The sequence below is a fragment of the Microdochium trichocladiopsis genome (assembly GCF_020744255.1).
Source record: "Microdochium trichocladiopsis strain MPI-CAGE-CH-0230 chromosome Unknown B0I36scaffold_4, whole genome shotgun sequence".
Lineage (NCBI taxonomy): Eukaryota > Fungi > Ascomycota > Sordariomycetes > Xylariales > Microdochiaceae > Microdochium > Microdochium trichocladiopsis.
In genome coordinates this window covers 3,534,247-3,553,970 of record NW_025763547.1, presented here as the reverse complement: position 1 = coordinate 3,553,970, position 19,724 = coordinate 3,534,247, and the positions used below count along the sequence as shown (strand labels likewise).

The following is a 19,724-nucleotide window of genomic DNA, read 5'->3' as shown; positions in this document are numbered from 1 at the left end:
AAGTAGGGAAATGAAACGGGGCCACTCTTTGCTGGCGCGTCCGTGGCCCGCCTGGTGTCGGGACTAGTCAACCGTTGCCCGATGGACCCCGGCCCTGGCGCAGTGCGAGCGTTGGGCAGATGAGTACAACGATCCACACCACGTTCGTCTGCATCTGGCCGATATGGAGCATTGTCCTTCACAATGACTTGTCTTGATGCAATCGACAACTGACGACAAGTGAGCAAAAATGTTTGTTTAACTAAGATGTCCTTGCTCTCCAGGTATTGGGGGGGGCCATTGCCCTCAACCTCGCCGCCAAGGGCAGCACTATTGCCATTGTCTACCTGACGGAGAGCTCAGATATGCAGGCGGCCGATCTCGCAGCCGGACTCTCTGCTGAGCATGGCCTCGTAGTGTTCCCTTGCCGGGCAGACCTCACGAGGGCGAGGGTACCCAGACCATCATGTCGACATGCAAGGAGACGGCTCCGCCCTCCAAGAAGACGAGCAAGTTCCAGATCGACATCCTTGTCCACAGCGCGGCCCTATTCCAAGCCATGCCTCTCGAGGCCTGCTCCCTGGAATACTATCAAAGGGTCTATGCCATCAACCTGACTCAGGCAGCCAAGCTATGCCTACCCACCGATCGCTCTGGCCGTCTCACAAGCTCCAACTAGCCGACGTCTCGGTGCAATATGCAGATGCAAGCATCCATGCGCATGCGTATCGCCTCGCTATGCCCAGCCGTCGCTGATCTCATACCAATATCTTGGTCGGCGTCTCGAGCATCGACAACAAGGTCGGCCTGCAGTACCTCACCCTGTGCGCGCAGCTTCAAGGGGGCTCTCGAGGCCATGACGCTCACTTGGACGCGCGAGATCGCCGAGAACATGACCGTGGACGACGGTATGCCTGTTCCAGTGCGAACGGTGGGCCGCGGACGAGCCATTACGGAATAGACTCGGGAATTATGGTTTACTGGGATATACAGATGCGCTACATTAGCGCTTCTTTCCCATGCAGCTGCTTTACCAGGTTCATGGTTGTGATGGGCGAGTCGAGTATCCGTGCCACCAGCATGACTAATGTTGCTGGTATTCGGGGACCTGGCAAAAGCACGAACCAGCTTCGTTTCTTCATGTTTCAGCATTGGCGAATATCGAGCCTCGCCAGTTCCGACGGCTTCTTTGCCATGACTCGATTAGCGTGTGCCGGGATCCAGCAGGGGACAAGCAGGTTGGCGTGAGTAGGAATCGCGTCTATCTGCCTCTTTTCCCCACCCCAATTGACGCGCTAGTGCCGTGATAGTTGCTCGGGAATGCGACCAGTATGGATTGAAGAGCCCGGCACACACCAGGGATGGTGGCACTCATCTGCCGCTGCAAAGACGGGGTGGTACTGCTAATGCTGACCACCTTATCGTTCCCAAGCACGAGAAGGTCCGCCATGGTCAAGCGTGAAGCTGCGAGTGTACATGGACAGACCTTGTGAGGATAAGGTGAAACAGGACAGGGACATGTGTTGACGAGAAGGGGCCAAAGGATAAGGGCATAGCTTTGACGCTGTGTCGCAGCCGAAGTTGGTGCTGAAGTTCAAGGTTATGGTGGATCCCCCAAGGCGGAAGCATAATGCATAAATCGACTTCGTGCCACTGGACGGTCCAGGGGATCTTCTTCAGTCTGCATTCGGTTAAGCATATGCAGTTATTAGTCCATTTCGACAGGTCAGCCAAAGGCGATGAAAATGCAGGCGGGGAGCGGTTTCGAGAATTGGGACGAACCATCCCAGTGGCGACAATGCATGGCCCGAACGCACTAACGCTGAAGGAGACCCCGTCCTATAAGTCGCAGACAGGGCCGTATATCAGCAAAGACTGAGACGATATACACCAGCTTATAAACGGCGTCCGCGTACTGGCTCAGGGCGCCATTCGACTCGATCTGTATCTGCGAAATCTTGTTGTCAATCACGTGGATCCGCGACACTCGCGTCTGACTGCTGCACCCGTACAGACTGACGGCCGTATTTGATAGGTATTGTACGGCCTGCTTTGGGCTCGCGCTCGAAGCAGAACGACATGGCAAAGTGGCATATCTGCCATAAGTCCTGAGAGGCGGAGCTGTGGCACAGTATGCTATGTCCCTTGCCCAGAATTATCGTTGGCGAGGCGGGTTGATGTAGAAGGGCTGTGATGGGGGCGGTGTCGCTCACAAGCCACTACCCGACAGACTACATGGCAATGGCCACAAGTCGATTACGCCAAGCACCCGATCTGCGTCATATGGTCTCTGGACGAGACACCCATCCACTCGGTCAGAGTGGCCAAGCTTCCCTGGGCACAGCATGACAGCCAATCACGGGCTGCTTCTCTTCCATTAGCCAGGGCACTGCAATAGTCTTGGCCCGATTTATTTCCTGATTCGGTAATCAGACAGCACAGCCCCGGGGACCTTAAGGGTGCCAGTCAGCAAAAGATCGGCAGCCGCGCTGACGCCATTCAGGACTATGTAGTCAGTTACGTATAGTTGGTCAACGAGATGGATAGAAAGACAGCGCCCAGTTGGTGTCGTTTTAGAGCTTTCATTAAAGAGCTCCCCTTGAACCCCAGCACATATACATATTCAGTCAACACACTCGTGTACAGACAATACAAGGCAACATGACGACAAGGCCAGACGCATACCCCTACAGCAGCCATGTCGACCACTCCCCCAGGCCGCGCAGCAAGAGCAGCAGTGGCCGCGAACACCTCCAGCAGCTCCAGAACCACCTCCCGTCCAACATATCGAGCAAGCTCGCCAAGGTGACAAACATGGTGGACAAGCTGTCCGGCAGCAGCAGTCACAACAACAGCAACAACCACAACAACAATCACAACCACAACTACAACAGCCACTACACAATGACGCCAGCATCTGGCGGACATCACGGCGGCGGCAGTAGCCATGGCCACCACTATGTGCCTCCATCTGCGTATCAGCAGGGTGCCCCGCCTTCGGCCCATCTACAGCCTCCTCACTCGTACCACGATTACAAATACGGCAATGCAGGCGGCGGTCATCACTCTCCCCATCCAAGCCAGGGACCGTAGGGCAGCTACCCGGGCTCATACAACCATCATCATCATCACAACGGTGGTGGCTACATGCCCGCGCCGCACGCGCACCGACCGGAGAAGGAGAGCCACTCGTCCGCAGCGAAACTAATGGGGAAGCTGGGCAAGCTCACGATGAACTCTGGCCACCATGGCCACGGCCACGGCCACGACGGATATGGTGATGGAGGTTCTGGGGATGGAGGAGGTTACGGAGGCGGAGACGGTGGTGGTGGCGGATATGGTGGAGGTGGCGATGGCGGCGGTGGCGGTGGTGCCGCGTGATGAGGGTGCTGAGCTGGAGAGATATCAAGTAACGTGCGTAAGGATGGCCACGCGCTAAGTCGGGTCTCGAGGAGGAAGAGTGTGAGGAGAGTATTGCCTGCATAGAGGATATGATGTGAACGTCCCCAGAGGGAGTTTCTTGCGCCTGACGATACCAATGGCAGACTCTCTTCCTCAACAAGATATAGCTGTTGGAATAGTACCAGACTTGGGCTTATCCAAGTGGACGAGTAGGAACGCGCCGTTACAAAGAACCACATATTGATGACCTACCTGCTGGTTTTCCGTGCAGTTTCAAGTTTTGTGTCTACATGACAGAGCTCGCCTCTTATTACAGAGGAGCACAACGGTGCCTGGGACCACTACCACGACGGCAGGTGGGTAGGACCAATACATACGACTGCCAAGTTATACCGTCGGTCCCCCAAGGTTTGTCACGGCCCGCAAATTCTGGTAAACGGCTCATCAACTTACGAGAATGCAAGGGGGCCGGCAATGTTTGTGCACTTTGTATGCAGTTGGCCGACGCTGGACCAACAGCACCTTTGTCTCGCCCTGCAGTTGGTTCCTGCCTCGACCGTGATGGCCTGCATCCTTCAAGGATGAAATATTTATGCTGGGGTCACGTTTACCCCTCTTTCCGCTGACCTTGCACCAACAACCTCGGACTGAGTCCCACACAACTGCATATACAGCGAAAGGAACGTGGCACTCCCCTTTGTCCGACGTCCCCTCTCGCACCCATCAGCACACACATTCTATTGCAGAATGGTCTCTGAGGAGGACCGTCGTCGTTGTGACCCATTCCACATCCCCGACCAACTGCCCGAAGAGCAGAAAGAGGCATTGCGCCGAGACCCTGGTCATTGTGGCGTCCAGGCATGGTACAGTGACCTCACCTTGAAGACAGTGAAACCTTGCGCATGTGGGAATATTCAAGGCTAAACACTTTCATTCAACCCTCACAGGACTCTGACCGGCTCCCCAATCGTCGATGGCAAGTACTACGACTTCGAGACACGCACGCTGCGCGAGATCCAACCGGGCGAAAGCGTCAGGTCCGGCCCTCCTTCAATCGACGTCTACTGGCACAACCTGTGTCTCACGGGCAAGCCCGACCAGTTCTTCCAGTTCCGCAAGACGTACAGCGGCGGCGACGCCATTTCCTACGTGACGAGGCTGGGCGCCTTCCTGGGAAAGGGTAACTGCGAGCTGTTCTCGCTGAACGTGACGACGTATTCCGTTGTTGTCGTGGTCATGACGGAGCTCTCGAGGAATGACATGATGGAGCAGGTATGTGCATGCGGGCTGTGACGACGATGCAGGCACGCAGAGGGTCGGATGCTGCGAGGCTAAGGTAGACAGTGGAGAGTTAGCAGCTCGTAGTATCAAAGACAGATAATTTAGAGTTCACCGGGCTAGTTGAGCCGCATGACCCTGGTGGGCGGATCGGATCTGCGGCCCTGACTCGCCGTGACTTGAAGCCGGATCCAGGATTCAATGTTGTTGCAGTGTGCTTTCTTTCTTATATATACGGCAATCTCACTCCGCAAAGAAGAAAGGAAAAAAGGAAAACCAAATGCATGCTGAGAATGGTCCTCCCCGCAGATATACTCCTCTCCCTCCACTCCTCCCAAAAAAGAAATAAACAAATTCAAAAGCAAACTCAATTTCAAGCCGGCACGCCAGCCTGAATCTTGCCCGTCAACTCTGCATCTTTTTTAATCCACGCGCCCGTCCTCGGCAGGTTCTTGGACACGAGATCCGCCACGAGCCTGCCGAACACGACACTGCCTCTCGCATTGATGTGCACATTGTCCCCCGGCACGCGGCTGTACGCCGCGGCACTGGCGGGCCCGATGGCGTTGACATAGTCCATGCTGCGGCGGTGCAGGTCGACAAAAGGGAACCCGCCCTGGACGGCGGCGACGAGCGTGCGGTTCTGCTGCCAGGCCAGATCGTCGTCGACACGTGGGGGTGTGGTATTAGTGTCAAAGAGGCGCTTGGTCAGCGGGGTGACGAGGATCGGGGTGGCGCCGAGGGCGGCGACGTCGCCGGCCATGCGGGCCAGGTTGGCCTGGTATGCGTCGAGCGAGATGCCCTTGGCTGGGTTCTTGTCGTTGTGGCCAAACTGGATCGTGACAAAGGTGTCGCGGCCCTCGGCGACGGCGAGCCGCGCCGAGGACGTGAGCTGCGCCCAGAGGCCGTCGGCCACAAACGAGACGGTGGTGGCGCCGTCCTTTGCGAAGTTGCGGCCCGTGGCGCCGCGGGTCGTGTCGAGGGTCGAGAGGAAGCCCGGGCCCCAGCCTCCTCCCGTGGAGGACTGGGCCGCCGTGGTGGAGTCGCCGGCGAGGAAGAAGGCGACGGGCTTGCCAATGTTGGCCTGCCGGGTGTCGAGGGATTGGTGGTGGTGGCCGGACGGGGATCCGGCCGATACGGGAGCCGGGGCGGCGGCGGCGCGGTGGTTGCCAAGCCCGGAGAGGATCACGGCGAAGGCGGCGAGGACGGAGGTGGCGGTGCGGACTAGGCCGTGAGGGCCGGACGGGGACAAGGCCATGTTGTTCAGATGTGTCTCCTAGGCGAGTATGGAACTACTCCAAGCTGATCTGGTTCCCAAACTTCAAAGAGGCCTATCGTGCAGGATAAATAGTGCTGCACGTGTGGTGGCAGCGGTATACAACTGTCTGCAAACCTCACGAACAAAGGCTGGGATGAAACCGTTTCAAGTCTAGCAAGAAGAAAGGAACAAGAAACAGGAGAGAGGAAGAAAGGAAACAGACGAGAACGAGGAGAAGACAAAGCAGACAACAACAGCACCTACGTACGCAGTCGTCACAAAAGCCAGAGACCCTGTGTGGTGCCCTGATGCAACTCTGCCGCCCAAGTCCACACCATTAAAACGAAACAAATCCACTGCCTTCTCGCCCCGTGTTTGAACTGGTGTGCGTGCGCGTGCGTAATAACTGGGTAGTCAGTTAGTTGCGGTCCTGTCCTTGGGCTTCTCCCCCCTCCATCTCCTGACTGCCCCCTCATATCGACATCGCCGGGGCAAATCTCGTGATTGTAGGTCGCCTGATGCCGCCCGCCCTCCCGGCCGCAGATCTCCAACCCGTCTGTCGTCACTGTCAATTGCTGCCCACACATACACACCATGGGACACAATAATCCCGGGGCCTACTTGCCAGCGACGCGCTTTCATTGGGCCTTGTCCAAGAGGGGAACCCCTGTCCGGCACTTTCGTCCTCAAAAGTCTCCGCCGCTGCCACTGCCGCTGCCGCCCGGACCCTCTCCCAGGAATCAATCAGTATGGAGCAACCAGCGCTAGCGGCCGTCATGCAACTCCTCTGTCAGTCCGTGGGTGGCCGAAACTTGTCAAGGCCGCATTGGCCTAGGTCTGTGTGTGCACTGCCTGATGTGCTGGGCTTGTCCTGTCGCTTTTCTTGCACAAGATGACGAGGGTGTCGCCACCCACTGCCCTTCAGCGGGTTTGTGAAAGCACGGTGACGGGCAGAGTAGTTATGTGGTCGGAGGTAAGAGTAACCAACAAAGACCAACAAAGACCAGGTGGAATGAATCACTGGTTCCAGATATGCAACGCTGCCACAAAAACGCTGTATGGACAAAAATCATATGAACTTGCCACCCGCCCGAGATGCCACCAAACATTGCACCAAACAACAACAAAGACAGCCCTGAGATACACAGCAGCCTCTTCTGGCTAAATGTCCCCCCATCCCGAGCCATTTCACACCGATGGCGTGGCCACCTTGTCGTGTGCAGCCGACACCGTCACCGGCCCGTCCAGGAACTTGAAGCTTTCCCGCGCAATCTGGCAGTTGAGCTTGGCCGAGTTGAACCGCGAGCTCGAACGGGATCCATCGGAGCGGCACGCGTTCATGTTCCGGCATAACTTGAGCGCCGCTCTCCCCAAGATTGAAGACTTCCGCCCCCTACCATCGCAGGTCCCATTCCTCATCAACGTCTTCCACGAGAATGTCAACATGTTCATGCAGGTAGCGCACATTCCCACCATCCACGAAATGGCGAGGGGGATGCGGACGAATGGCCCAAATAGCCTGTCCTCGTCCAACGAAGCACTGTTCTTCTCCATCTACTATGCGGCGGTGACGTCAATGGAAGACGATGATGTGAGCTGCCTCTTCCCAGGTTCCGGTGTCTTCTTGCGCCACGGGCTGACTTGTCATTGGCACAAAACAGGTTCTTGCCAACTTCGGTACCACCAAGAACGAGCTGGGTCTTAAGTTCCGGCTTGGATTTGAGCACGCCTTGGCCAAGGCCGACTTTCTCAACTCGCCAGACTTGACACTGGTGCAGGCCTTGACAATATTTCTTTTCCTCGTGCGCCGATACGACAGCCCTCGTTATGTCTGGATGTTGACTGGCGTTGCCATCAGGATGGCCAAGTCACTCGGGCTGCACAGGGACGGCACATCCTTTGCCAACCTCACGCCCTTTGAAATCGAAATGCGCCGCCGGGTCTGGTGGGCACTGTACATGCTCGACCTCCGATCCTCAGAGGACCAAGGGACAGATATCACCATCCTCGAGGGGAGCTTCGATACAAAACGGCCACTGCACATCAACGACGACGACATCTCCCCACAGACCAAGGAAACGCCGCGGGAGCGTCAAGGATATACAGACATGACGATTCCCGGAGTGTACATGGAGACGGGCAGCATGGCCATCAAGTTACTGTTCGTCGACGCCAAGGACGGCGTGCCCGACATTGAGTACTATGGTCGTCTGATCGTCGAGAGCTACGCCACCTTGGACAAGTACGGCTCGCAGATCGGAAATATCCGACACCGCATGGGAATGATCATCGCCTCCCTGGTGCTGTCCAAGGTCACGCTCATGCTCTACCTCCCCGTGGTCGCCGCCTCGCCACACGCCGCTGGCGCCGAGGCAATCTGCACCAAGCTGCTAACCTCGGCCATCGAGGTCGCCGAGTTCCACCACGAGCTCAACGACGAAAAGGCCTTCCGCCAGTGGCGCTGGATGTTCCAGACTTACACGCACTGGTACGCCATCGTGTACATGCTCATCCAGATCTCCCGCCGGCCCTGGTCGCCCACCTCGGAGCGGGCGTGGATCGCGCTGCACAGCCCCTGGCTGATCCCAAAGTACCCGCAGCACGTCGACAGGAACAACCAGGTCGTGGTCCCGCTGCGCAGGCTCATGGCGCGGAGCCGCGAGCACCGCGCGCGCGAGCTGTGCCGGCTCCAGGCCGACCCGCAGGCCATGCGCGCCATCGAAGACGACGAGAGGCGCATAGCCCAGCCGCGGAGCGCCGGCATAGACGTCCCCAGCTCGGATGTGCGGGCATACTACTTTGACCGCTGGCGGTACATCATCGCAACTGCGGGGCCACCTGTAGATGGCTCCTTGCCGGCTGGGTCAACGGCCGTGTCACAGTCTGGAGGCCACAGCGCCGATAGTGGACAGTCGTTCGAGCCGGTGATGCCATATGGCACTGTAATGAGCAGCTACAGGGGTCCGGCCTCGTTCCATCTGCACCCAAGCAATCTCGACGGAGCCGAGCTAGTCAGGCAGCCACAACCACAGCAGCAACAACAGGCGAGTTGGAACGCGGCAGTTTATCAAGCTGGGGCTGGCGGGCAGCGGGGCGATAGCACGCGCTTCACCAACAGCACGAGCACAGGTACTTGGAACGACGGCAATGCCGCACAGGATGGCTTGGAGTCCTGGCTGTGGGCAGAGGGGCACCTCGGGGCCGCGCCGGCGACAACCTCCGGCCAAGGATATGACCCTGGGAGTGTGAGCGGCGCCGGTACAGGCGCAGAAGGCGCGGCAATTGGTCTCGATGGCGATGTGAACTGGTTTGATCTGATTGAGTCGGCGAAGGAAATGGACTGGGACGCAGGACCCTACGCTGGAAGTTTTTGAGTGACGATGCAGGGACAATGGCACATTAACCCCTGTGCCTTGATTATAATGGAAATAACTTTGAGAGCGCGACAATATACATCTTAATGCTGATGGGAACAGCGCCCAGGGTTCAGGAGCCATTCTGGTTGCTCTGACCTGGTCTGCTACTGACATGCGCCGTCTCTTGTGACGATGTAGACTTGTCGTGTGCCGTCCCCGGCACCATCTCCGGGCGGATATCTGCTTCTGGTTCGAGAGCAGGCTGCGCAGCCAACGCGGCTTTTATCCGTCTCGATCTGTTGAGAAGCGCCATGGCTACAACGCATACAAGGATCAAGAAGACCGTCACGCTCGCAAGGATCGCCCTCCCTGGCCGCGCGTCCGGTACTTCATTGTCAATGCGCTCAATCAACCACGGGTACGCGTCGGATTGTACGACAATGTATATCCCGAGACCGACGTACAGAAACGGGACGAGCACACCTACGTACTTCTCCGCGAGCCGTGCCACGTGCCGCTGCCGGATGAGAAGCCAGGCGCAAAGACACCAGACACCGAGCAAGACGTAGTACACCACCGCGTAGACGGCAATCCCGACGCGCTCGACCTGCGAGAACAGCGGGATATACGTGCCGATGTTGTCGCCGCCGTTGATGAGCGTGATGCTGGCAACCTTGGCAACTGCGCGGAGCCCGCGTGCACGGAAGAGCTTGCTGTCCTCGCTGTCCTCGCCATCGCCGGCGTCCGGGATGGGGAGAACGAGCTCAAAGAATTTCCACAGCCCGAGGAGAAAGCCCGAGGAGAATGGGGAGCAGGCCGAGAAAGCCAATCGGCTCGGAAGGGAGGACTAGTGAGACCACAAAGCCAATGAGGCTGATGATAAAGATGATGGTGAAACCGAGATACTGGCCGACGACTATCTTCCAGGGGGTCAAGGAGGAGTCGCGCGATGCAGACTCTGCGAAGAAGGTGATGAGCACAAAGGCGTCGTCGATGTTGGTGATGAGGAAGCTCAGGCATGCGGAGCCCGCGGCCTGGCCGAGCTGCATTGCCTTGCAGTGGTCAAGACGGTGCCTGCCGACGTGACGTGCTCAGGTGCCAACGGGTTGAGAGGAGCAAGCGCACAACGGGTGTATGTGATGAAGGATGGCAATGTGCATTGGCGGGCGGGACGCAATGGGGCCAGGACTGCCAGGGAGTCAGGGGCCAAGTATTATGGCACAGCCCCGTGTTCAGCTGTGTGCAAGCGCCGGGCCGTCGCCCAACTTCATACTGAGTCAGGCCTGCCACTCACACATCACCCACAGCGTCAAAGAACGCCGGCTAGCACTGCGCGTAGATGCAGCAGCCAACTCGACGGGACGATTGTCCACATCGCACTGATGGCATCCGCCCATGTCACGCTTCCGCCACTCCTCAGACTCCCGCCCGAGCTTCTCCTTTCGATTGCCAGCCACGTTGGCCCAAAGTCAGCGCTCGTCTTTGGCCAGCTGAGTCGCCACATCCACCCAACGGTCACCAGCTATGTCTACTCCCAGCATATGCGCCATGGGATTGAGGGGCTGAAGCCCCTCTGGTGGGCGGTTCAGCGCGGCTTTCTTGCCGTGGCGACCCGGATGTTGTCTGTGGGTGCAGATCCAAACCAGCACTTACCATTGTACAGGCGAGATGGTATGGGGCTGCTGCGAACACCACTGGCACTGGCCGAGGCGAAAAACGACAAGGTCATGGCCGAGCTTCTCATCCGGCACGGCGCGTGCCATTATTCCTCGATTGAGTCCTTCTTGACACCTGTGATGCGGGCCGTTCGAGACGGAGACGCTGTGACTCTCCAGCGTTTACTCGTAGCAGAGGAGGCCGGCATTCCAAGATATGCAGATGAGCTCTGCCAGTATCCCATCCCGGCATCAAGACTTGTCAACCTGCCAGAGACGCTGACCGCGGGTCCGCCAGGACAAGACGGCCGTTACCCGCTCCACGAAGCGGCTGGAGGCGGCCACCTCGCGGTGGTCAAGCTACTACTGGACCATGGTGCCAAGATCGACACGAGGGACCCTGCTGGCCAGACACCCTTATGCCATGCTGTACAAGAAGGACAGATCGACAGCGCGTGGTTGTTGCTGCAGGCAGGCGCAGACCCCCTGGCAATGACACACGACGGCACCTTTAATTCCTTGCGGGCAGCGGCTTATCATATAAATAGCGGCAACCGTGTGGACCAATTTGTCCAGCTGATGAAAGCTATGCTAAGCATTTCGGCAAGGTCGAAAGATGATCGGACATGGTTCAACGAGCGAAAGGACTGGCATCTCGGAGAACATCTCCTCAACACGCTTCCCATACTCGAGGCGACTCTTGAAGCTGGCGTGGCGGCTGATTCGCCTACGAAACTCTCCGACACTACAACTGCGCTCTGGCGACGAGCGGGGTGGCACCGAAGTTATGGCACAGGCCGTGGTCGAGATGAGACCGAGGAGTTCCGTGTGCTTCTACAGGCTGGGGCCAACGTCAATTTTGCGGACCACGAAACGCGCAAGACCGTGATGATGCGTGCTGCAGTCCGAAGACACGAGTTTATACCTCTTTTGCTCGACGCCGGCGCCCGTGTCAACTTGAGAGACTCCAAGGGCAAGTCCACACTGGCATATGCAGCTAGATATCCGTCTGCAAAACCCTCAACACTTCAACGCCTTCTTGATGCTTCTGCAGTAGAAACGCTGGCACAGTCAAAGGACGCAGGACCTTACGCCTCTTCAGCTTCGGATCCGGGCACGGGGGGCATTGTCGACTGGGCTGACCAGGATGGCAACACGCCTCTGATGGCTGCGATCAGTGCGCAGAATCTGGAAGCGGCACTGTTTCTTGCAGAGGGCGCAAACATTCATGCGACCAACAACGATGGCCACGGCGCGCTGTTGTCAGCCGTCGACAGAGGTATGGACGAGGTCATGGCGATGTTGCTGTCGAGAGGCGTTGACATTGAACATCGCGATGTCCGCGGACGGACGCCGCTGATGGTCGCCATCGAACAGTGGGATCATCATCAGGTGAAGCGTCTGCTGCGTGCTGGTGCCAACGCTGATGCGTTGTATGAGGCTAGTTCGGTGACGAAGGTGCCACTCATTATGGCTGCTGCAGCAGGCAAAGAGCTTGTTGTGCGGGATCTCATCGACCACGGAGCAGATATGCAGCTTGTCAAAAAGCTAAAACCAGATCTTGCCCGGCAATGCAAGATCGCAGGCAATGATGACCTGGCTCAATGGCTAGTGAAGCATGGCATGAATGACCGGGAAGAGTCAGCCTAATGCCGCACGACTTCCGTGACTTCGCCATCGGCGGCCAATAGCACAGCTCAATACACCAATCTCGTTGCCAGAGTTCCGCTATGAAAAGACCATTGCAATGTTCCATGGAGGCTCATGTTCAATGATGAGGAAACTGTATCTTGAAAGCCTGCCTGTTTGGTTTTTTTGCATGATACAAGACGACAGGAAGACTGTCCGACAAGAGTCAGACGCTGTCATGCTGTAAAGGGCCCCGAAAGTCCAGTTTCTCCAGCCTCGCCAGCAGAATGTTGACGGTGCGCTGTGCAGAATCATCCACCACGTCCAGAGGGCCGTCGCCTGAAAAGCGTAGCTCCTGCAGATATGCTGCGCCAATATCTCGAATCTTCTTGACCAAGCTAAATCCATTCGCCTCGTGCACATCGGGAGATATATGTTCGAGTATGCCAAGGACGTCACTAACAGGGCCGAGTCAGTTCATAGCCTGCCGGCGACGAAGACATTGAGACTACGCCGTGCTCACCTCACGATACTAGCGTGCGAAATGCCCGGCACTGTTCCGAGATGTTGGAGCAAGTTGGACCGTATGTAGAGGCTCGTGATTAGAATATTCAACGTCTGCGCTTCGTGACCTGGCGAAGGCACGGGAAACCTGGTGAGGCCGCCTCGCCAGCGTAGCTCCGGCGCAAGGTTGTCCATGACCGCCTGCATGCGCGCCATCCCGGCTTGCAGAGTGTCTGCCGCCGGGCGGTGCGCCATGTCAATCTTGACGTGCTCCCAGACCATCATGACATCAAGGAGACTGTTGAGGCCAGTAATGTACTGGTCGTTGTCCTTCAGCCATATTGCCTTTGCCTCCGTGTCAAGCATTGAAGTATCAAGATTCTCTGGGCGTGGCACGCCTAGCTCACTGTCGCTCAGGGGTCTGGGTCGAGTAGAGTCGAGATCAAGTGAGAGCGATCGTGAAGGCAAGAAGGTCAAGAAAGTCTCGCCTCGCATTTCGGCAGCACTGCGCGGCGTCTCGTCAGCTGAGGGCGCTCTTCCAGGTTGTGCACGGACGGGGCGGGAACTTGCAGCTGCCACATGGTCATGAGCCAGAACAAGCGACGCGATATCTCGCGGTCGTGCAAGGCCATGACCTCGCGCCTGGGTTCACAGAAAAGCAGCCACTGAACACCGGCGATCGCATCCTTGATCGTCTCATACTGCCGCAGAAACTGCGGGCCATCCAGGGCGGAGAGGGACGAAGCCACGTTGTAGCAGCAAATGCACCAATCGAGCGTGTATGTCCTTGGCTGCAGCATCTGAGCTTGATCAATGGCAGCAACGCAACGCATGACGGTCACACCGGGATATTTCTGGAAGCTCAGCCGCCGCAGGGTGCTGACTGTCACGGCGCAGGTTGAGAGCACCAATGCACAAAACACTGGGTTGCGTTCATCCTCTCGTGAGAGGAGACGATGGAGGAAAGTCTGCCGGTGCAGAAGCGGCGCTAGCGGATAGACCTGGTCGGCCCAGTCGGTCAAGATGGTCAATATGGTGGAGCGCGAGCATACTCCATGGAAGTCGCCGTCTCCGTCGGTGACGAAGGGGGAAGGCGGGAAGATGGTGTCGGTTGTGCCTCGTGTTGGTGTTGAGGCTAACCGTGAGTCTGATGATTGTGAAAACCGGCTGAGGGTCGGCGACGTGGCAGCCGGCAGAGGAGAGTGCTGTGACCATTGTCTGGCAACACGATGCGGCAGGTAAGCCTATGAGACGTGCAAGATATAACCGACATGCTGCACAAGTGATGAGGTGGAAGAAAGGCCAACCCACCTCTTGCCTGGGCCTCTGGTTCGGCGAGGCTTGTCCCGAGTACACCTGATGCCCGCATGTCGACACCCTCGGCATTCGTTGCCGTCGTCGTCTTCGTGGGAGTAGATGCACTGTCTCAACTTCAGCAGGCGTGACACGGGAATCGGGGCATCATTGAGGCGAACCTTGACTTTCCGGGCGCGACATGCGTCACAGGCCGATAGATTGCGGGGCGTCTTGGCCCGGGTGTTGTCTGCATGTCCGCCTCCGGCAGAAACGGGTGACACCATGGCCATGTCGCTGGGGATGGCGTCTGCCCGTCACAGCTTGCAGGGCATGTCGTCCTCGGAAGTATTTTCTACCCTTTCGGGAGTGGTGAAGTGTGAAAGTCCTGTTGCGCGCGTGAACGAAGGGAACCTTTCAGGCCGAGCCGGTGCCACCGCCGTACGAGCGATTGAGTCAGGGGATTGCAGACTCTCGGAAGCAATTAAGTGGAGACATGCGGAGCCCCCGCCATCGAGCCGTCGGGCGGCACTACCGACACGGTGGGAGAATCTGGGGAAGGGCGGGGGACCACTGGTGCGTGCCCCATGCAGATGGCTGGTCATGTGTCCAGTGCCCCAGACAGGACGGGGCTAATGCGGTCGGCAAAGACATGCCTGGATGCTCGGCATCGCGCTCGGATGTAGATTCACCTCGCTCTACAAGCAGCAAACACAAGACCTTGGGTGGACAAGATGTCGTGTGGTGAAGGATGGCAGCTATCGTTACCGAGGGCCAGCTGGAACCTTTGTCGCGAAATCGTCGCTGACTTGGGTTGCGCCCAGGTGCAAAGAGATTCAAGACGGCAACGCCCTCGACCACAAAGGTGTAGCGCACCACAGTGCTTTGGGAATAAGGAGACGGAAGAAGGATGACATCAATTCAAGCCCTATTGCGACACTACTGAGATCCAGTCCTTCCCGATCACGCCTGCATCGTCGCCTTAACCTTCTCTCTGATGGCGAACGCCTCTGCCGCACGCTGTTCGGCAATAGTCTTGTACGTGCGGAACTGGCGGGCGGGCACCTTGTTCATAAAGAGCTCATCAAGCTCCTCGTATGTGCGCCTCCGGGTCTCGGGTACATAAAACCAGGCGAGAACAGCAAAAATAAACATGATGCCACCAAAGACAAACCCAATCTTGGCCTTGAGGTTGCCGGCATCCTCGTTGAACATGAGCGGTGCCACGAATGACCACATGGTGTTGAAGGCATTCGAGGTCGAGATAGATATCGCCAGTGACTTGGAGCGCAGCACCGTCGTCGGCAGCTCACCAGCCAGGGCGTAGACAGTCGAACCCACACCGACGTTGTAGAAGAAGTTGAACATGGTGTAGAAGGCTACCGCGGCAGTGACGGCGGCCGTCGAGGTCAAGGAGCCGGCAATGCCCATACACATCATGAGTACGCAGAGCGAGCAGCAGCCAAAGATGTACATCGGGCGCCGGCCCCACCAGTCAGATAGCAGGAACGCAATGGTGGCACCAGACATGGACAGCACTTGAGCGCCAATGGCGATCTGGAAGGACTTCTCGTCAGAGATGTCCAACATCTGGTACACGAGAGCGCCGTAGCTGCCGACAAAGCCCAGGCCAGACATGGGCTCGGAAAGAAAGACCATGATGCCGACGAGGGTGCGACGAAGGTTGGTGCCCCGGAAACAGTCGAGGTACGAGCCGCTGTTGGAGAGCTCGGCCTCCTCAAGCGTGAGCTGAATGCGATACAGATGTGCCTTCGCGTCCGCCTGGTCCGAGTAGAGCCGCTCGAGCGATGCCTGGGCAGCCTCCATGCGACCCTTACGGACAAGGTGGCTGGGAGCTTCGGGCATGAAGAACTGGCCGATGAGCGCGACACCAGCAAATCCCCACTGGGCAGCAATGACCGACTGCCAGGCCATGTCTGAGTCCCACTTGGACGTGAAGTTGATCATGATGGCCGCAATGAAAGGGCCGATGCATTGCGAGAGGTTGCAGAACCCAATGACCGAGGCACGGATGGCCAAGGGAGAGACGTCGGCGACATATGCGGTGCAGAGGTTAAGCAGCGCGCCAATGGCGAGGAGATTGACCATTTTGCCCGCAAGGAACATGCCCAGAGAGGTCGACCCGAATTCGATGCCAATCGAGGCGATGTTGATGACCGCCGCGGACAAGATGACAGGCCTATAGCCAAACCGATCCGAGAGCCAGCCAGCAATCGAAGCACCAACAATACCCGCCGCATTGGGGGCACCATTGATGGCAGACTGCCAGCTCGTGGAGATGAAGTAGACACCGCTGCCCATATCGACACCGAAGCGGCGGCGGAAGGCTGGCACCGAGATGACGGCTCCGGAGGCACCGTTCTCGAACCCGCGCACGATGAGTGTCCAGAGCATTACTCCGATCCAGAAGAGCAGTTTTGGATCCTTGCGCAGTGTCTGAGCCCATGTGCGGTTATGCTCCTGCTGCTGCACGGCGCGGCCAAGGTCGCGTTCGTGGCTGTCAACGACATTAGTGTCACCGTCTCGCTTGCGGTTGTCCTCCACCTGGACCGACTGGGCGGCAATGACATCTGAGTCGTCCTTTTTGATGCTGGACATCGTGACGCCCTAGGCAGGATGAGGCGAGTAGGGTGGGAGGCAGAGTAGACGAAGTAGGGCAAAACTCGAAGCTGAAAGTGTAAAGCAGATTGGCAGGTCTTGAAGTATCTGAGAGGCAACACTAGGAATCATGCAAACTCCCATACCACAGTGACCATTCCGTGGGACTCGAGAATTGGGCGCGATCGTCGTTATATATCCCAAGTTCAGCCAGAACCTGTCATGCAGCCTAGGTGACGCGGGGACCCCAGCTTCCCCAGAAGGGCGTGCGTCGCGCCCCAGCCGCTTGTGCAACGCTCATCGCTGGCCCCGGGAAATTGCCAATTGTTAGCTTGGTGGCGGCTTCAGCGACAAGTGACGAGACGCGCCGAGCCAATTGGCGTGTAGCCTGTCTCCGCTCAATTGCTTCCGAGCGAGTTTTTGCTTCCGAACCAACGTCGACGGTGCCACTTTTATGCTTCCGGCGTGGGGTTCTTACTCCAAGTTGTCCCACTGCTCAAATACCCCAATCTCTCAAGTCGGCCGTCACTTGTCCGAGGGACGCACGCGCACCCAAAAGTATTGTCTGCTTGTTCACGGCTACCAGCTTCGTGGTCAAGCTACTTTCCCAGCTGCTCCCTCTGGCTTTCGTTGAGCACAGAGCTGCGCCTTCTTTCACAATCACTCCTTGTCAGCGCACGTTGATTGCCGTCCTCGCTGCACTCATTTAGACTTGCCCTTCGTACGAGTCGATTCTTAGCATGTTAAAAGACATCTCCGAGCTGTCATCAGCACAAAGAGCGGCGGCTTTTGCGTCACTTGCCTGTCAGCTCAGCCCACAGTTGCACAAATGGCAACGCAAGCCGCAACGCATCGTCACGTTCGAGTCTTCCGACACCGCTTTCTTTGGCGTACGCGCCGTGGCCTCAACAAAATACAATCTCTGTGACCTGCCGAACCTGGCTTGGGGCAAGGAGGATGACTTTGTGCTCGACTTTGGCATCCACATGGTTGGCACTTTGAGTTTCACCCTCAGCTCGGTTGGCGAACACATGGATTCGCCTTGCCGCCTTCGACTCATTTTTGGAGAGTCACCCCTTGACGTGACGATGGGTATGGAAGGCGTCAAAACCTGGATCAGCACAGCGTGGCTTCCCGATGAGATCATCAATATCGACATCTGTCCCGAACGAGTCGAGCTCCAGCGACGCCACGCCTTCCGCTACCTCCGTATTCAAGTCATCGACACCTCGAGCAAGTTCAAAGTCGCGTTTTCTGATGTTGTCTGCGAGTGCATCAGCGCCATCAGCCAGGAAGTCGAGGTCGATGCAATCTCCTTTGGCGACGCAGGCAATGACTCGAACAAAGACGACGAGCTGCTTCGCGCGATAGACCGTGTCAGCATCATGACCCTGCGAGACTGTATGCAGACGGTCTTCGAAGACGGTCCGCGCCGAGATCGAAGAATGTGGCTGGGAGATCTGCGCCTGCAGGCACTTGTCAACTATGCCACACTCAAAGACTTTGGCCTCGTCAAGCGGTGTCTCTTCATGTTTGCCGCTGTGGCTCGGGATGACGAATCGCTCCCGGCCTGCCTGTTTGAGAAGCCCACACTGTCGGCCTCGTCCGACTACCTCCTCGAATACGACGCGCTCTTCGCCGCCATAGTGTACGACTATGTCGCTGCGTCTGGCGACATTGACTCAGGTCGTGTGCTGTGGTCGACTGTCCTGTCCTGCCTGCGTCGTCCTCTCGAGTACGTCGATCCCTCCACCAAGGCATTCGATAAGACCCGCGGGGAAGACTGGCAGTTCCTGGACTGGGCTCCCGGGGTCGACACGAGTGCTGGCTCTCACGGGCTGGTACTGTATTGTCTCAAGGCTGCACAGAAGCTCGCCAGGCTGCTGCGAGTAGGATTCCCCCACGAGCATATGATCACCAGCATGAACATTGCGGCTGCTGAAGCTTTTCTGCATGACGGGCTCATCGTCTCTGGGCCGAAGAAACAAGTGAGCTACGCCTGCGCGTCCTGGCTTGTCCTGTCCGAGGCATTGCCAAGGAGCACCGCGCGTGCTGCATTGCTCAAGACTCTGTCGCACGAGGAAGCTGTCAAGCCATTGACACCTTATGCATGGCACCACGTGTGCGATGCTCTCCTTGTCGCAGGCTGCCAGGACGAATGCCTCGACATAGTCAGGTCATACTGGGGCGGCATGATCCGCGCCGGCGCCGATACCTTTTGGGAAGCATACGATCCTGCTGATCCCCTGGCAAGCCCGTATGGAGACGTTAGAAACAACAGCTTTTGCCATGCTTGGAGCTGCACGCCGTCGTTGATGCTGCGAACTCAATTACTCGACAAGGTGGGTGGCAAGGTCACTGGCAAGATGACTATGGGACAGCTGGACGACCAGTGGGTGAAACAGACAACAAGGACCAACTCGGCTTGAATGTCGCAATCGCATGGCTTGGGTGCGGAAATGCGTATCGGAAGCCTTTGTCTAGATGTTCCTGTGTCAGCCAACATACTTAGAGCATGCATATCATCTTGACCTTTTGGAGTCTCTGCGGCTCACCAGGTTTGTGCCACGCAAAACATATGATCTTGCATGCTCTGGTTTAGTGATAGTGGATGGGGTCGCCGATGCCGCAGCAGCAGTTGTCCGTTTCTGTGCCGAGACAATGCCCTTTGTCTCTCCCACGCGAGATAAGGTGAGGCATTTGCTAGGACTCACGTGTGATTGGCCGAGGGAGCGCAACGAGCCCATGCTG

The 19,724-nt window shown here is 57.5% G+C and overlaps 9 protein-coding genes across 9 annotated transcripts; 5 read left to right on the top strand and 4 right to left on the bottom strand.

Annotated features, from left to right (window-relative positions):
• Positions 1 to 2,640: 2,640 nt before the first annotated feature.
• On the top strand, positions 2,641 to 3,360 carry B0I36DRAFT_362352 (uncharacterized protein; the record flags this gene model as incomplete). The annotated part of the gene is made up of 2 exons (XM_046158642.1): positions 2,641 to 3,002; positions 3,078 to 3,360. The coding sequence occupies 2 exons, from the start codon at positions 2,641 to 2,643 to the stop codon at positions 3,358 to 3,360; spliced, it is 645 nt and encodes a 214-aa protein (XP_046014546.1).
• A 668-nt stretch (positions 3,361 to 4,028) lies between these two features.
• Positions 4,029 to 4,774, top strand: B0I36DRAFT_321939 (uncharacterized protein). Its single transcript, XM_046153784.1, has 2 exons — positions 4,029 to 4,244; positions 4,329 to 4,774. The coding sequence occupies exons 1-2, from the start codon at positions 4,129 to 4,131 to the stop codon at positions 4,672 to 4,674; spliced, it is 462 nt and encodes a 153-aa protein (XP_046014545.1). The 5' UTR covers positions 4,029 to 4,128; the 3' UTR covers positions 4,675 to 4,774.
• A 258-nt stretch (positions 4,775 to 5,032) lies between these two features.
• Positions 5,033 to 5,917, bottom strand: B0I36DRAFT_362350 (SGNH hydrolase-type esterase domain-containing protein; the record flags this gene model as incomplete). The annotated part of the gene is made up of 1 exon (XM_046158641.1): positions 5,033 to 5,917. The coding sequence occupies one exon, from the start codon at positions 5,915 to 5,917 to the stop codon at positions 5,033 to 5,035; it is 885 nt and encodes a 294-aa protein (XP_046014544.1).
• A 1,002-nt stretch (positions 5,918 to 6,919) lies between these two features.
• Positions 6,920 to 8,739, top strand: B0I36DRAFT_266928 (fungal-specific transcription factor domain-containing protein; the record flags this gene model as incomplete). The annotated part of the gene is made up of 2 exons (XM_046151221.1): positions 6,920 to 7,508; positions 7,579 to 8,739. Coding segments are annotated over exons 1-2 (1,587 nt in total), but the record flags the coding sequence as incomplete, so codon positions are not given.
• A 664-nt stretch (positions 8,740 to 9,403) lies between these two features.
• On the bottom strand, positions 9,404 to 10,322 carry B0I36DRAFT_362348 (cadmium resistance transporter-domain-containing protein; the record flags this gene model as incomplete). Its single annotated transcript, XM_046158640.1, has 2 exons — positions 9,404 to 10,106; positions 10,180 to 10,322. The coding sequence occupies 2 exons, from the start codon at positions 10,320 to 10,322 to the stop codon at positions 9,404 to 9,406; spliced, it is 846 nt and encodes a 281-aa protein (XP_046014542.1).
• Positions 10,323 to 11,481: 1,159 nt separating this feature from the next.
• Positions 11,482 to 12,645, top strand: B0I36DRAFT_321935 (ankyrin repeat-containing domain protein). Its single transcript, XM_046153783.1, has one exon. It carries the CDS (start codon positions 11,508 to 11,510, stop codon positions 12,576 to 12,578), a length of 1,071 nt encoding a protein of 356 aa, XP_046014541.1. The 5' UTR covers positions 11,482 to 11,507; the 3' UTR covers positions 12,579 to 12,645.
• A 61-nt stretch (positions 12,646 to 12,706) lies between these two features.
• On the bottom strand, positions 12,707 to 14,720 carry B0I36DRAFT_266925 (uncharacterized protein). Its single transcript, XM_046151220.1, has 5 exons — positions 14,537 to 14,720; positions 14,373 to 14,482; positions 13,632 to 14,279; positions 13,081 to 13,566; positions 12,707 to 13,015 (listed from the first exon to the last, which is right to left on the bottom strand). The coding sequence occupies exons 1-5, from the start codon at positions 14,645 to 14,647 to the stop codon at positions 12,784 to 12,786; spliced, it is 1,587 nt and encodes a 528-aa protein (XP_046014540.1). The 5' UTR covers positions 14,648 to 14,720; the 3' UTR covers positions 12,707 to 12,783.
• Positions 14,721 to 15,019: 299 nt separating this feature from the next.
• B0I36DRAFT_266924 (general substrate transporter) lies at positions 15,020 to 16,856 on the bottom strand. Its single transcript, XM_046151219.1, has one exon. It carries the CDS (start codon positions 16,767 to 16,769, stop codon positions 15,318 to 15,320), a length of 1,452 nt encoding a protein of 483 aa, XP_046014539.1. The 5' UTR covers positions 16,770 to 16,856; the 3' UTR covers positions 15,020 to 15,317.
• Positions 16,830 to 19,402, top strand: B0I36DRAFT_373805 (alpha-L-rhamnosidase; the record flags this gene model as incomplete). Its single annotated transcript, XM_046160229.1, has 2 exons — positions 16,830 to 16,859; positions 17,816 to 19,402. The coding sequence occupies 2 exons, from the start codon at positions 16,830 to 16,832 to the stop codon at positions 19,400 to 19,402; spliced, it is 1,617 nt and encodes a 538-aa protein (XP_046014538.1).
• Positions 19,403 to 19,724: the final 322 nt, after the last annotated feature.